The sequence below is a fragment of the Protobothrops mucrosquamatus genome, unplaced genomic scaffold (genome assembly GCF_001527695.2).
Source record: "Protobothrops mucrosquamatus isolate PMUCROS unplaced genomic scaffold, P.Mucros_1.0 scaffold1656, whole genome shotgun sequence".
In the NCBI taxonomy this organism is placed as follows: domain Eukaryota; kingdom Metazoa; phylum Chordata; class Lepidosauria; order Squamata; family Viperidae; genus Protobothrops; species Protobothrops mucrosquamatus.
This window is the reverse complement of record NW_015387813.1, coordinates 512,905-535,762: the sequence shown is the minus strand read 5'-3', so window position 1 is coordinate 535,762 and position 22,858 is coordinate 512,905. Positions and strand designations below refer to the sequence as shown.

At 34.0% G+C, this 22,858-nt stretch overlaps 1 protein-coding gene across 1 annotated transcript in view; it reads right to left on the bottom strand.

Moving 5' to 3' along the window:
- OXR1 (oxidation resistance 1) overlaps positions 1-22,858 on the bottom strand; it is a 55,319-nt gene that overhangs the window by 12,319 nt on the left and 20,142 nt on the right. Inside the window, exons 8-10 of the mRNA XM_015822728.2 lie at positions 20,659-20,824; positions 19,078-19,237; positions 5,070-5,150 (exon numbers count right to left, since the gene is read on the bottom strand). Coding sequence (XP_015678214.2) covers positions 5,070-5,150; positions 19,078-19,237; positions 20,659-20,824 — 407 coding nt within the window. The remainder of the gene's footprint in view (positions 1-5,069; positions 5,151-19,077; positions 19,238-20,658; positions 20,825-22,858) is intronic.

Here is a 22,858-nt window from a genome sequence, read left to right as displayed (position 1 = left end):
TTTTAAGGTACCATTTGATCCTGACTAAAACTGAATCTCAGAGGTAAACAATAGAATCTAAAAATATTATACTGAAGTAGTATAATATTTGCATTCTGGCAATCAGAAGATATTCAGATCCATCCTTAAATAAGAATCAGTTGACTACTCATACAAACAGAACCAGTGTCTCTTGAAAAGAAAAGCTTACATCAAAAAAACAAAAACAATTGCAGCCCATAGGTTAAATTATTTTAAATATAAGCTGCTTTTAATATTGTGCATGGCCATTCTAATCTTAATCTGTGCAGTCTTGCTGCACGCATAAACATTCACATAAAAATATAATAGTTACCTGAGAATTAAGATGTGTCTCCCTGCAACAATGTGTAAAACCTTGTACTGGGCAGAAATTCATGTAGATTAGGCATGTCAAACTCAACATCACATGATGTCATGTGACGTATTGGGACTTTTCCCCCATTGCCGGCAATGGGATGGGCACGGTTTTGCCGTGACGCATCCGGCCCTTGGGACGGCAGTTTGACATGCCTGATATAGATAAATGGTAGAAAAGATCGAGATTCGGAGTCAATCTTTTATCTTCATTCCCCATTGACACTTACAGTATTACTTCGCTCATTTCCAATTTCAAAACTAGGCTATAAAATTTGAAACAGCTGGAGATTTGGCTGGTGTGGACCATGCACAGAAGGGATGGAGCATCTGGGGTAACATCTGGGTAACCTTCCACTCAATGCTTCTCTGTTTAGAACTCAGTGTGCATTTTATTGTTTGAAAGTAGATGTATCCTAGAGGTACTGGAAGACCTCTTAAACTTTCAGTAATATTAAGACAACCTAAATATATCAAATTTTTCCACAAAACATAGAACTGCTGTTCACATCTCTTATATGCATCTACTGAGCAAGTGATCAGCAAGAACTATGAGAAAAATCATATGGAAAAATCATATTGCTGCAATAGGAATATTGCAACTTTTTAGACAGTGTCTATCAAGTTGAAGTACTGTATTTTTCTATCTGCTGTATCTTTATAGTCCACAATACAAATGATATATACACATATACATATATGATTTCACAATAAACTATATGGCATTTCCAATAAACATTTTATATGTTTAGTATGCATTCCACTGAACTGTCTTCCATATGTTGTAAAATAAGAAAACTCTATAGCTTAATTCCATTGCAAGCTAAATAGGTTAATTCAAATGATTTAGAATAATTGCAAGATTTATCCTGGAGAACAATCTGTCTGTGTAGTTACCAAGACATGATCTGTCTTGAATGCACATACTTAATCAATAGTTGCAAGGTAAGGAACATTCAGTTCAACAATCCAAATAAAACATTAATGCTATGCTTCACATTATCAGCCAACACAAGTGTTCCAATAACAACAGTTAGCATTTTTTTCATGCTGCAGTAATGATTGTTCTACTTCAACAAGTCTACACTTCTTTGCCCCAACAATTATTCATTATCAGTAACATTAATCACAGGTAATATAAGCCAAGGGACTATTTTAAATTAGTTTTGCTAAAATGCTTCTAGGCAGTGTTTAAAATGTACCCTACTTACAAAATGATTCACCAATTAAAAGAAGGAAGACTATGTAGTCCAGGCATGTCAAACTGCCGGCTCATGGGCCGGATGCATCATACTGAAACTGCGCCCACCCCATTGCCGGCAATGGGGGAAAAGTCACGATACATCATGCGATGTCACGTGACGTTGTGAGTTTGACATGCCTGATGTAGTCCATTAATATGGACGTTTAACTGTGTTTAAGGAACACCATTTTATCTGGCTGTTTGACAACTGTTTTCTTGAAAAAAGGAACAAAGGCAGTTTAGCAAGTATTTATATAACTAAGATTTACAGATAAAAACTTATATCTTTGATATATTAAATAATAATGTAAAGTTTATCCAGTTACTAAATTAGTTCTGAAATGCCAATGACAGATTTCTTTAAGGGCAGATATCCTATAAGGAATTTTGACAGTCACATCAATAGCAAATAATTCACATGCCATTTGATATTTTATTGACAGTTGCTCCCCACCCCCTGCAATTTATACTAACAGACATAGTGTGTTGGCTTCTAGTTAAAATAAGCTTTTAAAACAGCAGACTTCTTGAATTCATTATCTTAAAGGTTCTTCTTAACCTCTCATGTTATCAATGTCTTAACTCATGAACAAATCTCTTAAAATATTAGCTGTTAGCAGCAGAATGAGCAAAACTACAAAAGCATTTTCTTCCAAAAATAATTAACTATAAATATTATTCAAAACCTGACAAAGATTTTAAAATGATGATCCAATTTTGTGTTAAGAAAAACTGACAAAATAACAAATAATAAAAACAGAATCTATACTTTTTAATTACACTGAAGTAAATAGCACTATAGATGCTTAAATGTTTAGGTAAACTGTCTGCATTAGATAGTTTATTACTGTATTAATAGAACTGTAGCAGTTCTATTTCATAAAGCTTTAGAAAATGCTTCTGAAATTTTAAAGATATAAAAGTAATAATGTGTACACATTTCACATATGTCTATCTATTGAGAATACAATACATGTAGATACCAATAGGCTTATAAGATCTCAGCTTAAAGTGGAGAAACAAAATTGAAAATACATGTCCAGTTTGACAAAGTAAAAGGCATCTACTACTATGTAACTGACTTCAGCTGGTCTGCAGGTAAGAAGTGGAGATTAAGGTGTTTTAGTCACTGAGCCTAAAACAAACTCTTCTGTATTCTCTTTTGTAAACTTTTTATTCAATTAAAACTCCCATCCTCAGATATGACATAAAGTCCTAATTATTTTGAAAAAGAAAATTAAGAAATGTGAACAAAGTTTCAAAACAATATAAAAATGCTCAGAGCGGACCCCCTAGGTGTTTTTTAATTTCATTTTCATACAGAATGTTCATTGATTTAGTATTTTTTATCTAATCTCTGAAAGCCACTTTTTCTTTCCTTCTTTTTTTGTCTAAATCACGACAGCCAAAAGGAAAGAAAAGACAAAGCCAGTTTTTTAAGGTTTATGGAGTATGCAGCTCCTTAATTTGGTCCACAAGGTACAATTACCTTAAGGACTAGCTAACATTAATGGAAAAATCTGTGGTAGCAAATATGTGATGTCATTATCATCCTTTTTATTATTATTATTATTGACAATTTACAGCACTTTTTGAATACCACAAAATCTCTTCCTGACCTAAAAGGTAGCAAGGAGGCAAAAAGGAATGCCAAAACCACTATCAGTAAAAGGACAAAAAGTATCTGCAGTGTGTACCATGGATTGCAGGTATCCACAAGAACCATCAAGATGGGAACAATGCTAGAAAATGGCCAGTGAAGTTACACAGGTCTTTGCTAAGTCATTGTTTGGGGTGGGTGGAATTGATGCTGAGGACCATAGAGTAACTGAACGGGACTATGAAGCTTAGATTAACAATAAGAGAAAGATGTTACAACAGGAAAAAGTAACAGGATTTGCAGAAATAATTGTGCACAAAATAGGAGATAAAGATTCAGCGCAGGTAGAGGTATCTGAAGGAAATGGGACTTTCAAAATGGGTTACCCAATGATAAAGATCTCATTTCCAGACAGCCAACACAAAAAGGACAGTACCACATTTACAACTACTATGCAACCTGATATGATCCACTACTGATTTGATCCACTTTTGGCTAGCACTGGCTTCTTTTGTAAGAATAGCCAGATCCCAGCAGAACCAGCTTCTAACCTCGTAGCAAGGGCTTCCTGCATCCATTTCACCAAGCTTTTGCTTCACAGTTAAGCTCAATCTGAGATTGGATGTCCTTGCAGAGCTCACGAAAAATCAATTTATAAGTAACCAATCAGTTCCAGGACACAACATTATAAGGAACAGCTCATTCCATACCAGGCTTATCTGATATAGTTCTTAGGCTAATTGGAGATGAAAAACTGAGCAAGCAGATATATAATGGTGATACAGCTCATTGTAAGACACCAAGAACACAGAGAGCAGTCAGGCAATAGCAACAATACATCATAACAAATATGGGAACTTCGGTAGTATATACACATTAGATTTCAGAGGAATACAAATGGCACTACAAATGCCAGCACTTACTGGCAATGGTCATCAAGCTAAAAGTGAAGGCAAATATCAACATCTCACTGTGAAGTCATAGTCTTACAAATAACTTTTCCAAAGACATGGGAATTCATCAGATTGAGGATTCTATGATATGTAGCCTCAATCCATCAGTAAGACCCTAGATATGGATGGGCTGATTTAGACAAATGTCAATAATTCCAGTCTCCTCTCACATAATGCCTCTCCTGCTTCCGTAGAGACACAAGGCCAACATGCACAACCACCTGTTAAATTCATATATGAATCTACAGGACAGCTTTAGAAATATTTGAAATAGTTTGATTCATTCATCATAATTAACATTAACAGTTAATATTGAACAATACAACTGTTTTATTCATAGTATTAAAATAAACTGTGATAAACCAGCTGTGTAAAAGTGGACGAGATTGAATGTGCAAATCTAAGTATCTTAAATTTCAGCCATTCATCAGCCTCCTATGTATTGACATGCTACTTCTGCTCTGCCTTATAGAAATAACTGTGTGAGAATCCAGGCAATCTTTAACTTAAGTTTGTCCAGGAAGCTTCATCAACTGGTTTCACAGTCTTCAGGAATTACAGAGATCTTTTCCTGAGTTACATCTTATGGACTATAACTTAAGGTTTGCATAGTCCTTGTAACAAGTAGTATATATCCAGGATTTGGAAGATCTATTCAAAATTTGATCAAAATAATGAAGCACTTGCATTATCACTGGCAGTTTACTTTGAACTTGCAGAAGTTTGGCTCAGCTCTAAAAGTGACTCAATTGTAAAAAATGTCATCAGAACAACCATGGCAAAGTTATTGCTGCCTTATTTCAGTATAGTAATGAAGACAAAATAATTGAATATCGGCTTTGTTCTGATCAGGACCACTACATTAACAAATTCTAATCTCTAGTTGAGAAGAAAGCACCTTGAGACGTCGGCAGAGTGTACGTAGTTCTTCACTAATTAGAGCATCGATTCTGCGGTGATACTCAGCCACTGACACTACCTGAATATGGAGACAGGAAGACAATAATTCTACTCACAGTTTTTAAATGAAAAATAAAACAATATAAAAGAAATAACAGAGTATGGCAAAGTAAAACAAAGGGTGGGGAGAAAGAAATTGACAATGAAACAAAAATAAAAGTAACATTCTAATGATACAGTGCACATATGTAAGACACATATAGACATACAACAATCAGAATTTCCAGTAAAATAACCAAATAAATTTGTACCACAGAATAAAAACAATCTGCTAGGTAAACATATAAGCATGCACATCCACGAAATATTTCCTTACATAAATACCACCTGTTGTTTTTACTAAATTACTAATTGATAAAAAAGAAGCAGAAACAAAAACAGGTCTTGTATAAAAGCAATTGTAAAAAAAAAGTACAGAAAAAGGAAACTAAAATTATCAAATGACTGGAATATTTTTTATATGAGAAAACATTGTCATATTTGATTGACTGATTGCCACATTTGGGTCTCTTTCCCTTACTAAACAGCAAATAAGAGAGGACATAAAATCGTGTGAATCAAGAAATATTGTTGTGCTGGACAGTATGAAAACCAGCACAAACACATCACATACAATTAAATTACAGATGAAGTCCACTATGCATTAAAAGAATGGGTAGTACTAGACTAGAGAAATGTATAAAGGATAATGGCATGTCAGACTTCAGACAGATATCTTACTATTGCTGAAATGCGGTACTAAACTTGAAAGATGTGGCATTTACATCCTGGGTTACAATGACCACATTGTCCATGAACAATACTGTAAGATACTATCTTATTAATCATTGTTTATAAAAAAAAAATCAAATGTCCTCCAGGGGAATTTATAGACAGATGCAGTTTACAAACATATTTCAGGCTTCTAGAAAAGTAAGGAATAACTTTAAACAATAGCCAGTAAAAATTAATATCTGTCTTATTAAAGTATATAAACTGTATTTTATTGTTGAAATCTGTATTATGTAAGTTATAAAAAAAACGAGACAGAATTATTCCAACTGCACACAACAGCATGGAGTTGGTCAGATTCAGGCCTTAATGGATTCACATATGGTGAGATGACTTTAATATGCACTTATAAATTCAAACCTGGCAAACAGACTGTATGCATATTATTAACAAGCAAAATCATAATAAAACAAAGGTAGAAACGCGGGGGTATTAAATTAGTTCTATATTCATTCAATACTCTCCAACTGTTTATCAAAACAAATGTTTTTTTTCTGTTTATCAAAACAACAATTTCTGCAGTCAACAGGCCAGAAAGGTAGGCTGAAGTTTATATATTAAGAACTTTCAGAAACTCAGACCACTACTGTACCTACATAATTTAAAGAGTCATAATTTCCTCACATCTCTAGAATAAGCAGAAATTAAAACTCTATATTAACATTTTCACATTTTATCAGTCTATGGAAACTGTTTAAATAAAGAAAAGATTCCCAGAATGTCTTTTCATAAATAACGATTTTCCTTTCTTTTTTAATTTCCCTTAGTCTCTCATGGAACCCTAGGATTCTGCAGAATGCAGACCTTTGAGAATTTTTTCTGTACATGACTTTTTTTTAAAATGTTCATTATTCTTCAATTTCTTCAGGCCTAATATATAATCTCTTACAATGGACAACTTTCACACTTACTTAGTATAGTTGCAGAAGCATGCACCTTTCTATATAGCATAATTTAATATGTATACAATATATTCTTGCCATCACAGTTATTTTCTGTTTGCAGTAGAGAAACAAGAATTTTGCTGTTCAGAATAGCTGTAATGAACATATATGAAGAAAAAAAGCCCAATCCCAACAACCCAAAGAACGGACCTCTGCTCATAAAATTTATAATATCAAAAAGTTTTACAAAAATAATCTGTTTTTTGAAATTAAAGGAAGTCCTGGACTTATAACAATTGAGCTCAAAATTTCCAATACTAAGTGAAGAAGTTCAGTGAATTGAACCTCATTTTACAACATTGGCCACAGTTAAGGGAACCACTGCGGTTGTTAAATGAATGCAGCCATTAAGTGAATCTGGCTTCCCCCACTGACTTTGCTTGCTGGAAGCTGGCTGGGAAGGTTACAAATGGAGATCACATGACCTCGGGACATTTGCCAATTGCCCAAATTTTTAACACATGACCATGCGGATACTACAATAGTCAGAAGTGTAAAAACTGGTCACAAGTCACTTTTTTCAGTGGTACTTCGAACGGTCACTAAATGAATGATTGTAAGTTAAGAACTACCTGTACAATATTTGATACCTTGCTATCCATTGCATACTTTATCTCTGCTGAATAAATGCAGTATTCAATTTGCCCTTAATATTCTCATCAATAAAAGAGAAAGTTTTCCATGAGTTAAACTCAACTGCTATTAGTTGCATGAATGCATCCATGTTTTTTTCTTGGAACAATAAAGTGGAATTACCTTTAGATTGGATTTTTTTTAAAAAATGATGCAGTAGTTCAGCTTATATAGTTTTCAAATGACCATTTAGGGACCATTTCAAGTTAGGATGAAATGCAGAAAAGCTATTTAAGACCCAGATTGAAAATTCCAATGCACCTTCCTTGCAGTCACATGATCTCATTTTGGGCATTTGGCAACTGGCTCACATTTACAGCTGTTTGCAACATCCGACTGTCACGTGACTGCAATTTACAAGGTTTTTAGCCAGAAAGCAGCATTTACTTCCAGTTTCCAGTAAAAAATGCCCACAGTGAACAATGGATTTGATTAACTGCTGCAGAAAAGGTCATAAAATCAGATGCTCTCATATGGTAACTTGCTTAATGACCATCACAACTTACATCTTTTAAATATACTCAGAGGAGCTGCAAAGAAATACAATATTCTCTTCTTCAGTAAAGCAAAAATATTTCCTGATTAGCATAAATTACCTTAGAATATAACTTTGTGATTTTGAAAATGTAAAGTTTTATAATATTCCTTAGGCTACTTGGTTAAATTTTATGACAGTAATTGCAGGCTTAATTATGGTCCTGTGTTGAGGACTACCTAGCCTAAAAAGATCAAGACCACAAATTATTTTCCAATGTAAGAGTTATATAGTTCAAGCATAAATGGTAATCATTAAAAAAAAATAGTTGTGGAATTTTTTTCAAACCTTATAAATTTCACTTGGAAACTTTTAACTTTTTTCATTACTGAAGTTTTCTATTGTTTCATTTAAAATTAGGTTAGAAGAACTAAAGAAGATATCTCATTCTATTTTTTAAAAAAATCTCTATTTCTTATAGGATATCCATTCCTTTTCCTACTGTTTTAACAGGAAAATACAGATACTCATAGGAGCTGCAAAGAGATACAACATCCTGTTCTTCATTAAAGCAAGAATATTTCCTGATTAGCATGTTACATCAGAATATAACTTTGTGATTTTGAAAATGTGAAGCTTTATATTATCATTTAGGTAACTTGGTTAAATTTTACTTTATGAATGTACAACCACATAATTACTTTGCTAAATGTGGTATTTATGGCTATGATATATTATATTATGGCAACGAGGATTGATTTCATGTCAAAAAAACTCCGTCCCACAGAATGCTAAATGAGGACTTTATTTTGCAATTTTTATAGTGATTAGTTCAGTATGTTTCCCTTCAGGAGAGATACCTCTTGAATGTTAAAGTCCTCAGCTTGGAATCTGGCAGACTAATCCTACTGTTAGTTGGGGGATGGATTTCAACTATTCCATCTTAAAAATTTCATTAGAGATGCAAAACACAGAAAATAGTTTGAAAAATCCTGGAATTGCAGTACTTCTCAAGATGTTTGATAGGGACACAATAGATGTATTGCAAAAAGTATGTTTATATTTATCTGTACTGTGTTGAATATCTCATATAAGAAAAATATTGCCTATTGCTGCCAATCCTCTGTGATAACTCTTTCCAAAGTTGTGCACCAATGGCTCTGCAATTTCTTACTGTGCAAAGAAGTAGAGATTAGATACTATAAATATACCACAGTTTGTAACAATATTTAAGTCTTAGTATTAAATTTATACACTGAAGCCAATGTATAAATTATGGAAACTGGATTTCATTTGCAACAGTGCAAGTGCTATTACAATGCTGTAATAGCAAATATAAACCACATAGCTATAAGATATTTTGCTTTCAATGAGTAAAAAGTCTCTAAACAACATAAAGTATCCTAAACGGTAAAATCATATGGTATGGAAATAAAGTTTAATATGTGTCCTGCTGAGCAAAAGACTAAATCAAAAACTGGGGTGCTCTAGCCCAGCAGGAGGCGTGGCAACTTTTCCAGACTTAGTCTTTTTGAGCAGGAAAAATAAGACAACCCACTCGTGGATTCTCCATTCTCATGCTGGAGAATAGCAGTATTTTGAAGGAGTATGTTGCCAATTATAAGCTGCAAGAAGATTCAGATTCAAGTTTGGTTTATCTGGGTTCAGTTTGAATTCAGAAACCTGCAGTGCTGAGAAAATAAATAACCTGACACAAATAAACTAACTAGTATTGGCTAATTTCTTAAACCAATTAGGGTATCCATGCCATTTCTGGATACAAAATCAGCCCTAGAATTTTCCAGCTGGCTCTGCTTCCTGACACATGGGGCAGTAAAATAGACACACTCCCCAGCACCACAAAACTGCAGCTATTTTAAGAGCAGGAAGAACCACTGGATCAGCCCTTCATTTTCATTTCCCATCTGGCTCCTTTTCTTTGCACTATCCTGCCATTCTGTTGGCTGCCTTCCTGCTGATATTTTGAACTCTCTAACCTGAACATATAAAGTGGCAACTGAAGCTACTCTTTAAAAAGCAGTAATTTTCACTTCTGCCAGATCACTCAAAAACGTTAGAGGGAAAGATGCAGGTGCAGCAGAAAGAGGTGTCAGTGTGCTTGATGTGGCAAAATATGTGATATGGTAGTATCTTAGTTATTAGTTAGTTTGCACCAGCTGCAAGTACACTAGGATACTCCTGGAGTCCTCTCATCAGCTCTTCTCCTCTTCTACTAATTTAATGTTCTTTTCTTCAATGGTTTACCTATCATTAAAAATAGCCATTATATAGTTTGTCTGGCAAACAAATATGGGCCAAAGATTCTTGTAACATTTTATCTAAATGTTACATGCCTGCTCAGAAGTTTATCCTACAAAATTTAGTGAGATATATACCCTTGAAAGCTGAAGCCTCAGTAAATTTCTATAATAATTATAACAATAGTAAAAAATTTGTATGTTTTAATATCTTTTTTATTTCAAATATATCTAAAATTTAATTGAAATTGCTATCACGGCAGTACATTCAACTAAATAAATTATTACAGTCTGACACATACAATTTCAGTTGCTCTTCACTGTGCTAAAAGAATCTATATTTTCTTGTACTGGAGACTTTATAGTGCGATTTGGGAAGTTAAATCAGTTTAACTTTACATATTTACCGTTTAAGAAGTTACCAGACTAATTTTATAAAACCAAGATGAGGTTGTTGATCTTAATCTGCTATATGGAAAATATGTATAATAGTGATTTAAAAAGCCGAAGATTCATGTGTGCAATTATTGCATAAGCAATATATAATGCCAACAATCCTGTTAATCAATGGTTATTCTAAACAGGTTTTTTTAAAGCTTTTATTTCAAACTGGAAAAATCAGCTTTCTGAATTGGTTTAGAAACTACTTGAAGCTATTTCTGTAAGATCTTTTAGCACACTGTGCTAAAACAAGTCTTTTGCATTTGGTGACCTAAATCAGTTATTTTACAATATAATAAATCACTGATTTTATAATATAACTGAAAGATAGTGGTATTCATCTGCTATCAGTAAAGAAGAAAGATTTATTTTGCAACACACAGAATGAAAAAGAAGTTCCTCAGGACACAATATATAGCCATTTCTAGTTGTATCACCATATTCCTCTAATTTTTAAAACAGTATTTTCCTATCCTGTTTACAGTTTATATTATGTCTTAAAAAATAGAACATACATGGTAAGGCCTGAAAAAATACGCAAGAAACTTTCAGCTGACTGCTTTTTCTTTTCCTATATAACCAAAATGAGGAAAAATCTAAACTTTTTAAATTAATACTGAGAGACTGAAAAACACATATTCCTGGTTAACACAAAGAAATCTGCTTCACATAGTTTCAGAGGCTATGTCTCTTACAGGGATCTTGCAATTCCAATGAAAATATAAAAGTATTGTACAATAAAGTACTATTTCTAATTTCACTTCCATTCACCATCAGATCTTCCTGGTGCTCTGCTCCCCCCAGCAGCCCCAAATGCCTCAACCATGCTCCAAAGAGTGCCCCACCCTTTCTGAGCAGAATTGGGGGTGCCCAAATACACAACATAAATAAGTAACATTTTCTATTCTATTTGCCAGTGGCATAACACAAACATAACCAATATACTGAAGGAAAGTACAATGCAAATGATAAATAGATCATTTAATTGTTGAAGATGAGTTTCACAAACATTATTGGAAGACCTAAAATTTCAGTTTAAAATATATAGTATTTACAATATTTACAAACATGATGCAGAACTCCTCTCTAATATTCCAGATGAAGTTTTGTTCCCCTTTCTGGAAGTCAGAGAACATGCAAGCCACAGAAGTAGACAGATAGACATTCACCACACACTGTATAATATTTCAATTTTTTTTAAAAAAAGATGCAATAGCATAAAAAACATCCTGTGTATCAATACCAAAATATGATTGTATAAACTCACAGATTATCCACATCTCAAATTAACACCTGGAAAGCATGTAAAATCACAAATTATCTTACATTAATACTGTGCCATGTCAGTAAAAGAACAGACAAGTTAGTGTAAGAAACTTCCCAAAATATATTTGTCTGTGAAATCTACCACAATTACATTGTTTTAAATCAGATTATTTTAAATTCCAACTTTTAAATTAAAATAATAAAGTTTTAAATTGCAGTTTCTTAACAGAGATTCTAAAATTCTATAATGAATATTAAAAGAAAAAGCAGGGCTCATTACTGGTTACAATAGCATCATAGTAACAATAACATAAATATTTCTCAAGGAATTACCAAAGTATATTTATTTCTCATTGAGTGATGCTTTCTTCCTTTCTTGCCATACCAAAAATTATTTCTTTTGAAAAAAATTAGTCACATTAATTTTAGCTTCAAATGAGCATTTCTCCCCAGCATACTATCTGCTTTTAATTCCAGGCACAGCAAAGCTCTCCTTGCAGACAGAACATCGTGCTAGTTGCATTGAATTGATTGACAGGATTAACAACTAATGAGCGAAGAGACTGTTCATCCTGGGGTGTGTCATTACCATACAAAGCACAACAGAGATGTTTCTATATTCAAGGAAGGTTGCAGTGCACTAAAGTGCTTAAAGAGCAAAAAAGTTTAAAGAGACACACTTCTCTTTTAGAATCCAATGAGAAATTTGTCAGAGCTAATCCTTTTTATTTTTATAGCATTAAATCAATTCTTGTTTACATACAATGAGAATAGCTTTTGTTGTGATTAATTGTTATTAATGGATAACCCTTACAGTTCAATTATTTTTTTCTGAATGACAAGTTCAAACAAATGTAATCTTTCATATTTTAACTACCACAGGGGAAAAAAAATAAATAATTCAACTTATGAGAACAGTATATATTAACACTGTTCTTGAAATGTAAAGCAATGCTGAAAATATGTCTTTATACCACCAATTAGACCTAGGATTCAAAAATTAGAGAAGAAGAACTGTACGGAAGCAGATCATACTTGGTGCAAAGCTTTTCTTCTGTTGAACTCACTTAATTTTCTTTAACCTGCAACCGTTGTGAATCACAACTCCCAACATCTATTACCATTAGTCATACTATCTGAAATTTTAATTCAGCAACAACTGGAGGAACACAGATTTCCTGCTGCAGTTCTAGATTGATAAATGGTGTTTAAATCTCCTAAAGCCTCTGTAAAAGGGTTTAGCTAGAAGACAGACTTTTCTCACTATTAATCAGTGAGTGTACTTTATCCCACTGGATTGTGAACATATTTCACTAGGCTCCATCTTCTATTAAAACCAAGTCTTCCATTCCTTGCTCTTTTCATGTGTGTGAATACATATATAGTGGCAGCAAACTAAATAAAAATGCTATTTTTTTTTCTTTTTAAGTTTGCATATAGAAAGAAAAGTGTGATCTCCTCTCCCACACAAACCTATATTTTGTAATGTATTCTAGAAGCAGAAAGGAAGTTTTCTAGCGTGACATAATGTCCTATGGCATATTGGCCATCCCCTTATACCACGGGTGTCAAATTTGCCGCATAGTGTTGCGACATAACGTGACTTTTTTTACATTTCCGGAGCTGGGGTGGGCGTAGCCTCCGTATAATGCATCCGGCCCAGGGGCTGGCTGTTTGACACACCTGCTCTATACATTTGGCAGTCTCATGACAATGGATTAAAAAAAAATCTGCTCCTCTTGCTTGCTTTAAAACATTTCAAGGGGGAAAAGTTCCACAGCCACGAGGTAATAATGTACAAGAGGTAATAATGTATGCATTAGTAAACAACGTTCCACAACGTTAGGACATAAGTTTGTATCAATACCTATACATTTTATATAATTATAGCTTTATAACAGCAAATAACAATTAAATTATAATATTCCACAATCCTTGTAATTCATTTGTGCATCATAATACAGGCCCCGGACAATATTTAGAACTACTTTGTAGATGCAAAATCAAGAAAATAATGACAGGTTCAGTAAATTTAGTCCATTTATAAAGTCTTATATTATATGATCAATTTTCATGTGTGGTTTTCAAGGTTTACAAGCAAGAAACACGCTGTTAAAATCTATGTTTACAAAACTGAACTTGTTTTTACAAAAACATGTGACAAACTCCAATAAAAGCTAATCTGAAATACAAGGAACCTAATGAGCTTCTGCCAAAAGTTTCTCTGTTGAAGCTTGTTACAAAGTTAATTCAGAATTACGGTTGCCACTGTTTGTGTTATTCCCTTAAATCTAGTTGACAGAAAATATGGTTGTTGCCATCTTGAAAAGAAACAATCTGTAAATAATCTGAGGATGAAATGAGATGGACATCTCCCATTATTGCTTTATAACTGTCTGCCCTAAAGACAGTTATAAAGAAATTGTAACTGGTGTAAAATGTAGTCACCTGTAAAGTTAAGGTATAACCTTCTTCTTGTCATATGACAATTCTGTTGACAAAGCTAATTCTCTGTTAAGTTTCTGGGTATGTTAAGGGTGCTGACTGTCACTTTAAAAGCCATGAGTGATTCAGTATGGTCTTGGTATCTGTAAGACAACCTATATTCCACACACATTCTGTTCCACAAGTCCAAACAGAGAATACCTGATAAAGATCCCCACTATCAAGAAGTATAATAAGTAAGGGCCATTTTTCTCTGGAACAGCTTGTGTCCTGAGCCGAAGGTGATTTCCATTCTCATGAACTCCTGGAAGTTTGTAAAAACTATCCCAGAAGGCCTATGGGTTCTGAATGCTGTATCGTTACTATACATGATGTATAAGAATTATTACAGCTACAGTAATCAACACTAAGATACTTTTGGATAATGGTTCATAATGTCACCAATCAAAGGTCTAAATTATAAATTACTCATCATTCACAGATTAGAAAGTGTAGCATTCTTAAAACTTCTTTCAATGCTTCATTCAGTTGGCAGAATCCAGCCCTAACAGCAGTACTGTTCTTTCTCCTTGCTCTTATTCGGATATTCTGAAATAACCTTTCAATGCATATATGAGAAGCAGAGAAATTAATAACATGGAACAGCAGAAGTGTGCAGATTAACATTAATAAATGTTAAGCAAACAACTTCTTCAGAGACTTGAGACTTTTTGCTAGAGAAATTATTTTGGATACATGGGTAGGGTCTAGGACAATTGGCGCCGGCTATATTACCGCGCCCACTTCTTCATGGTCCCTGCCACAGCTGAACCACCACTAGTGTTTATGTTTGATGGGCCTCCGCCGGCAAGCCACTGAGGCACACTTCTCCCCGGGTATTTCACTGCGTGGGACTTAAAACTAGCCTCCCGGTGGCCGGGTGAGGTGGGCAGTGACCTTGGTTACTAGGCCAGGAGGCATGGCAAAAGCAGCAAAGGGAGCAAAGAGGGACAGGAACTGGGATAGTTCCCTCCCTCCCAGCCTGACCCTTCACAGGATGGGAAAAGAAGGGAAGGGCCACCTGCACACACTTTCTCCCCGCAGGGCTGCCAAGACTCATGGTTCACTTTTTGGGCCCTCCTGAGCAGGCATAGGCCAATGGATGCCGACGAAGCTGGGCACATGGCCAGGCTCAGGTAGGGATGGGGCGGGGCCCTCCTCTTCCCACTTCATGAAGGGCAAGGGATCACCAGAGAGTCAGACCGGGAGGGAGGGAGCCTCCCGGCTTGGCACCTGAGGCCACTGCCCACACACCCCGGGAGGCACGTTTAAATGTCCTGCACAGTGAAACACCCAGGATGAAGAGTCCATCGGTGACTCGGCTGGGGTTGGGACAGGACTGCAGCCGGACCATTGCCAGGGAAGTAGTGCCAGAAGAGGGCCTATCAAACATAATCACTGGCAGTGGGTCCGCTGTGGTAGCAGGCCCCAGATGAAGTGGGTGGAGTAATCAAACTTAGACACACCCTATTAATGTTTATTCGGATTTGTTTTGTTTTGAAATCCTTAAATTTATATTTAAAGCTTCTTTTGTTTAATGACTGAAGGAAATTCACCTGGAATTTTCAGACTTGTTAATCCAAAAGTTCCTAATAGTTAAAAAGCAGTTAACAGGCAATTTTAGAGAAATAACTATGCTACCCCAAAGTTATTTATGAAGGTACAAACTGCACCTTCAACAAGAAGGTTACTTCCTTGTCTCCCAGAACTTTCAACTTGCCAAGAGATTGCTGTCTTGTGGTTTCCTTGTGAGTAACAACTGTGTGAAAAGCACTTGTGGTCAATCTTAAGTCTTCTTGTGCTGAGATGATTATCAAAGAGCCGATCCACTCACCAGTTCTTCATTCTGCTGCAATCATCAGTTCTGCTCTTGGCAGAGCTGTCCTCAGTTTGCCATTTCTTCCCTGGAAGTCCACCTCAAATTGTTTTGGATACACAGTAATTTTCTCCCTCTTTGTTAAGCAAATGTCTAATTATATAGTTCTAACACAGTGGAACTATAGAAAAAAAATGCTACAAGACAAAATAAGCCATAGACCTCTGAGTTACTTTTTCTGAGAACAGCATGATAGAGAAAACAAAAGGGATACTTGATCCTCATTCACAAAGATACCTCCCTTATTCTTTTAGCGCTTAGTGTTGAGTTAAAAAGAGTTTTTTGTCCTAGTTATATTGCTTTAAATATTATTAAGAATGAAAAGAACCACTTTTTCTTTCCAGCCTATCTAATACCAACCGGGGTCAATTCACCATAGCACAGCATTGATAAGAAGTTTTTCTGAAGTTTCTAAAAATATTGGGAGAGGTTAATAAATGATGTTACCGAGGCTCAGAAGGAAAATTAAGCCTTTCATTCGCTGATCCTGAAAACAACTTATACCTATTCATTAGGAATAAACAACAACAAATGTATCACACTGAGGCCACTAAGAATAGGAAATTTGTAATTAATGGATCAGGCCAGTGCTCCAGTCCAATTGTTAACCAGCTAGAAAAATGTAATAATCCAAAAGAATATACATTGAAATAAAGCCTCTAATTTAACAATAGTTGAAATATTGGTGTCAAGACTATTGTTCCTGCAAACAATTAATTAAGAATTGGCATGAACTCTATTCTAGAAGAAAAAAAAGAATACAAAGCAGTGATGTAAACCAAATTCAATAAAAGTAAAAGAGCTATGAACAGCTAAATTTCAAGTACAGAAAAAAATCTCAGAGCATGAGTAAAAGAACAAGGAACTAATGAAGAATGATCAGTGCAATGTTGGTTTTGTTGATGTGCCGTTAAGTTTACAAATACACTCTATGCATCCTCTGATTTTTTAAGCTTTAAGATGTCTTTAAAATAAAACAGGTTCTATTTTCAAAATGCATTCTAAAAATTTAGCATCCTGACAACTGAATATTCAGGTCACAAGACAATATACGGTTTAGACACAAATACCCAAGCTAAACATAACAATGTGGTGTCTTCTAGATTATTGTATGGTTATTTGACTAGTTAATGGGAACATCGGGAGCAACACATTTGTACAAGATATATCAAAATTGTGGCTGTGACTGACATAATCAAATCTCTGCCATTTGCCCATTTTATATATATATATATGGCATGGACAATACACATGAAAAATGGGCAGGTCTTTAATTGTCTAGTTGTTCCCATCATTTTTGTCATTCTTTCCACATACACCAATTCTTTGTTTAAACTTATTTCTAAGTTCCTATTGTTGTTATAAAAATTTAACTAAGAAATCATATCTATATTTACAAAACATTTAGTGTTCCCTATATTCTTGTACACTTGATTACAATATTTTGCCTACTTGATTACAATATTTTGGAGTACCTTCTCTATATAGCTTCAGATAGTAAACTTTGGTATACATGCATTTTGTGCATGTTCTTGGGCCTTATGCGGTTTACTGCAGTGACATGTTGGTTTGGCATCTCTTCAGTTCTGCTATATGCAGTTGTAATTTTTTGTGACCTTTTGTGGAGATCTTAAGAATATGAAAACAGGCAATTATATTTATTGATTAATCATGGGGAATCCTACACTTTTTTCCCTGTAACACTGTTCTAGTTCCTGAACTATCCAAGTAGTAATCAAGGACATTTTATGGGGAAAGCCAGGATTTCTCAATTTCGCAAAAACAATATAACTATCTAATACCAATCTCATTTAGATACCATTAGCAGCAAGCCTAATGCCTTGTGATCTGATTCAAGATTATCTAGGATCTTTGCTTTAATTTGTGATTTTTGTATTATGTCTGTTGAAATATTGATTGAATTGTTTATGTTTTAACATATCATTATAAACTGCTTTTACTATTCTGAATGTTGTGATGTTGTTTTTGAAAAGTGGCTTTAAAATAAAGATGAACAATAAACTAGTCACACAGTGTTACACAGTACATAAAGTTGTATGTTTAAAATATGAATGCAAATTAAGGAAGGCATATAGAGATTTTGAATTATTATTGTGGAAAATAGAGACTTTCCCAGGCTTGATATTTAATACCCAATTAATATCCATATCTATTTTTTATTTGCAATATTATTTGTACTATATTAATGTATGTAACAATTGCTTTCAGAGTAGTAATTGAAGCCAAAAATCCCCTATTTATAATGTATATTAGGGTAATACTGATTTTTCAAATTAATAATTGCATGTAATGGAAGTCTGAAATAATCTTTGTCAATTGGAGAAAAACATGGAGAGATTTTACTGGAAATGGATAAGAAAACATGCAGTATTAACAACCGAGAAATGTTCAATTCTTCCCCAGTAATCCATGAAAAAAAGCTGCTAGAGAATGAAAGATTGGTAAGCAAAATGCTTCCTGCTCTTGTTAGTATTTCAAATCACCCCTAACCTTTTGGATTTTCATGTTCCATGTTTAAATAAACAAACTATTTGTTACATTTGTTTACATATAACTGCTGCCTGACCTTTGCTTCAGTCACAAAATGCAAACAGCATTATACACTGAGATACTCAGACTATTATACAATACTAAGAAAAATTAAACCATGCAGTCATTAGCGAAACATGTGTTTACAACTTTTACTTAACAATATTAGTTGATGAAACTTCTCCATGTAGAAATTAAAAAAAAATAAACAACTTTTTTTCTAAAGTTGATAACTGGCATTTACTTACCTCCCACTCCTTAACAGCTGTTTCATTAATTGAATCTTCACCAGCCTGAGTTTCAATTTTTTTTACTACAATAAATCCTGGCTCTCTATTTGATTCTCCTGTATCTTCTGCATATATTTCTGGACTCCACTGAACAAAAAATGCATACAGATGTTCAGTCCTTTGAAAGGGAAAATGAAAAACAAATTGATACCCATTCAGATTTACACAAATTTAGAAATATTGTTTTAAATAGTAATTCACTGTATCTTTTCACTGTCAATTACTCATGCTTTTCTTTGAAAATCAAGAGAAAGAATATTCATATAAAACCTATTCTATAATGTAAGATAAAACTATGATGGACAATATTTTCAGTATCTTAGCATGTAACTAGTACTGATTATGGTATCGTCAACAGATTATAAATCTGAAAAGAGCTTCTTAGTTTCATTAGAAGTGAATAGAACAGGATACCACATATAGTTGGCAGGATTAGACAACAAGCTTAAGATGGATAGGATTTGCTTAGTACTTAGGCAACATAATCAAGGAGTTTCTTTAGAAGAAAAAGTCATAACAGGAAAGACCTGTTTATCTCAAATACATAATACTAGAAATCAAAGATTAAGAATTTATAATTAGCCATGACAGATGTTTGCTCATCTAGTCTGGCATGTTTTTCCCTGAGTATCTAGGCAAATGCTTCTGAGAAACACAACAAGAAAAAAAAATAGTAATTCTTCCTATTGTTATCACTGAGAAAGTAGTAATTCTAGACATTTTGCTTTCATAAAAGATTCAGACCTATGGAAATTCCTGATTCTCTTATTATCCATGAATTTCTCAAATTTCCATCACTTAACTAATTCTGGGAAAGAACTTTGGCAGCATGACTTGGTCAGCCAGGTTAAAATATATAAAAATAAGGTTACCAGGCCACAGCTTGGCATGAGCACAGGAAGGCTATGGGGAACTTAGCAGAGTGATTTGTGACCTTCTTTGCTGGCTTCGCCACTGACTCTGCTTGAGAGAAGCCATCAGAGAAGGTCACAAAAGATGAGCACCTGACCATAAGACACTTCAAATGTCACAACTGTAACCCAGTTGCCAAATGCCCAAATCCCAATCATGTGACTGTGGGGACCTTGAGATTACCTGTAAAGCATATAAGAAGAACACAATACCCAAAAGTTTAAATGACTATTATTGTGAAAAAGGTACAAAAAAATTAACACAAACTCTCATTTTCATAATAAATGGTCCATTGTTTGGATGATCATTTCAATAAGGCAATGGGTATCTTATATACAGTTAAGGAGACAGGCCTGCCATAATCATTCACTTGAATCTAATCCACTAGAAAACAAATGGCCAATTTCAATAAACACGGAGAGTATACTAAGAAAAATTCTGAAACTACCAAGAAACAAGCAATTCAGCAAAAATAAAATAAAATAATATTTCTTGTATAGTTAAAACCTTTAAATTCAAAAGGATGTGGAATTAATATGTCAATATGAAGACAGATTTAAATTTAGTTTAGAAATGGAAAGATAGTCTTCCTCTACAATAAACATACATAGAAAATATCCACCTTACCTTTCTGATGGCACAGCAAACCAATATTCATGCTTCTTATCTCTTTGTGCATATTGCTGCATCAATGCACTTGCCTGTGACACAAATGTTTTTCGCATTGGCTTGCCTACTTTGAGACACAAGAACTTGTATAATCGATGTCTTCTCTTCTCTTTTATTAGAGAACCTTTTATAAAGAGATAAAATGCAGACTGTAGTTGGCAATTTTGCTTTATTAATTATTAAATATTAAATTAATTACTGGATAAATCTGAGTACACCTTTAAAAACTGATTAGATATTGTTACTCTGCTTAATATTAAGTTTAGCTATTATAGCATGGGTGGGCAATCTGCAATTAAGAAGGCTATATGTGAACATCTAGTTCCCTGTTTATATCTCCTCTAATCCCAAAGTTTCAGATCTCAAATTTGGAAAGTAAAGGGTGAAATGGATTCATCAAACCACTGCAGAGACTTAAGACACTCACAAAACCACAAATCCCTAAAATTAGGCCCAAATTTCTTATTTTGGGAGAGCTGTAACAGAACCAGTATTTTGCACGTCTTAAAATACTGACTTTATCTCTCAAGCCCCAACCTCAGGAGGAAAAAAGAAAACAAGTGGATGCAAACATTTAAACATAGGAATTCTGCATCCACTTAAACAGATTAAACAAATTACCTTATATTGGCAGATATGCTTCCTATGGCCAAACTATTAAATAAGCTACTGTGACTAAAGTTCTCTCCATTGACTTTTATGATATATGACCATACAACAAATGTTGTATGATTTGTTTACCACAAGATTAATCAGCACAAAGGAATGTAGACCTGACATTGTTAAGGGAGGACTTTCACAAAAGGTTATTCAGACTCTGAGAAAGAAACTAAAAATAACACAACCCTGATTTTAGAACAGGGCAGAGAGAATTCTGATGAAAAGAGTTTGTTATTCTATTCATAAATTTAATAATTGAAGACTATTCCTGGACTTTCTTGCTGTGCTTGTTTCTTGACCTTTGCCTATATTTTTTTTTTGGGGGGGAGGTAACAATTGGCCAGCAGAAGAAACATTTCTAATGAATGATCCTCTCGAACTGTCAAAATCACCTATAAACTTCCAAATGGGCTCTCACAAACTGCTCTATCTGTTTGTGTGTTTTTGTTCTGGAAGAAAGGAATTTCAGGGGAAGGGGAAGAGCTAAGTCTTAATACGAAAGTATGAAGCCACTTCATGGTGACGAATGTCTTCAAATACAAAATATAGATTTAAAAAGTCCTAACAACGAATACAATCCAGGAAACATATGGCTGTACGTATCATTACTTGCTGCAACCATATTCTATCAACACTGAGATACAAGTAACTTTTAGAAACAAAACAGTTTTAGCGCTTTAGGGACAGAATTATAATACAAAACTGTTTAGTGTTTCATATGAAATTTATGGTTAAAAGTAGAACTAATGCTACTGAAGATAAGATTTGCTTAAGGGAGATGGAAAAACTATTAAAAATATTTAAAATTGGCATTAAAAAACAGAAAAAAATTGTAGAGACAATACTGTATACTCAGAAACAGTCACATTACAAAGTAAGACATGGGACACAATAAAAGTCAAAAATACCAGGCCCAGATGAAACATCCATAAACTCTTTAACAGTACAAGAGGCAGTTAAAGTGTTAGCAGCTCTTTGTCAACAATTACAAGTGTTGTATGATCTAGAAATGTAACATGATTCATAGAGAGAACAAGATAATTTAAAATATATGTTTGCTTTAATTATCCAGCATAGCCTTTTTAAAAATTATGTAAAATAGTATGTATATTAACTCTGAAGGCATGCCAGTACACATGATTATTCTTTTGAGGAACTTTTATCATAAACAACAAACTACTTTAAAGAAATTAAGTTTGGAAAAACAAAGTGGTTCAAAATATGGAAGGCAATGAGACCGGAATGAGTATGATTCCCATCCTGTATTTATCTCTGATTTACTCTAATAATTTAGACTCTTTTAATTAATATTTACATAGTTCAAAAATAAACATGTTTCTGACAATAGATACCAAATAGTTAAAGCTATGATTTGCCACTAATAATGAGGAAATAGTTGGAAAACTAGGCATTGAAAATGACCAAGAAAATAGAAGGGAAATGTTTTGAATTATAGATATAGACACAGCTTACTAAGAATACCATGGGCTGCAAGAAC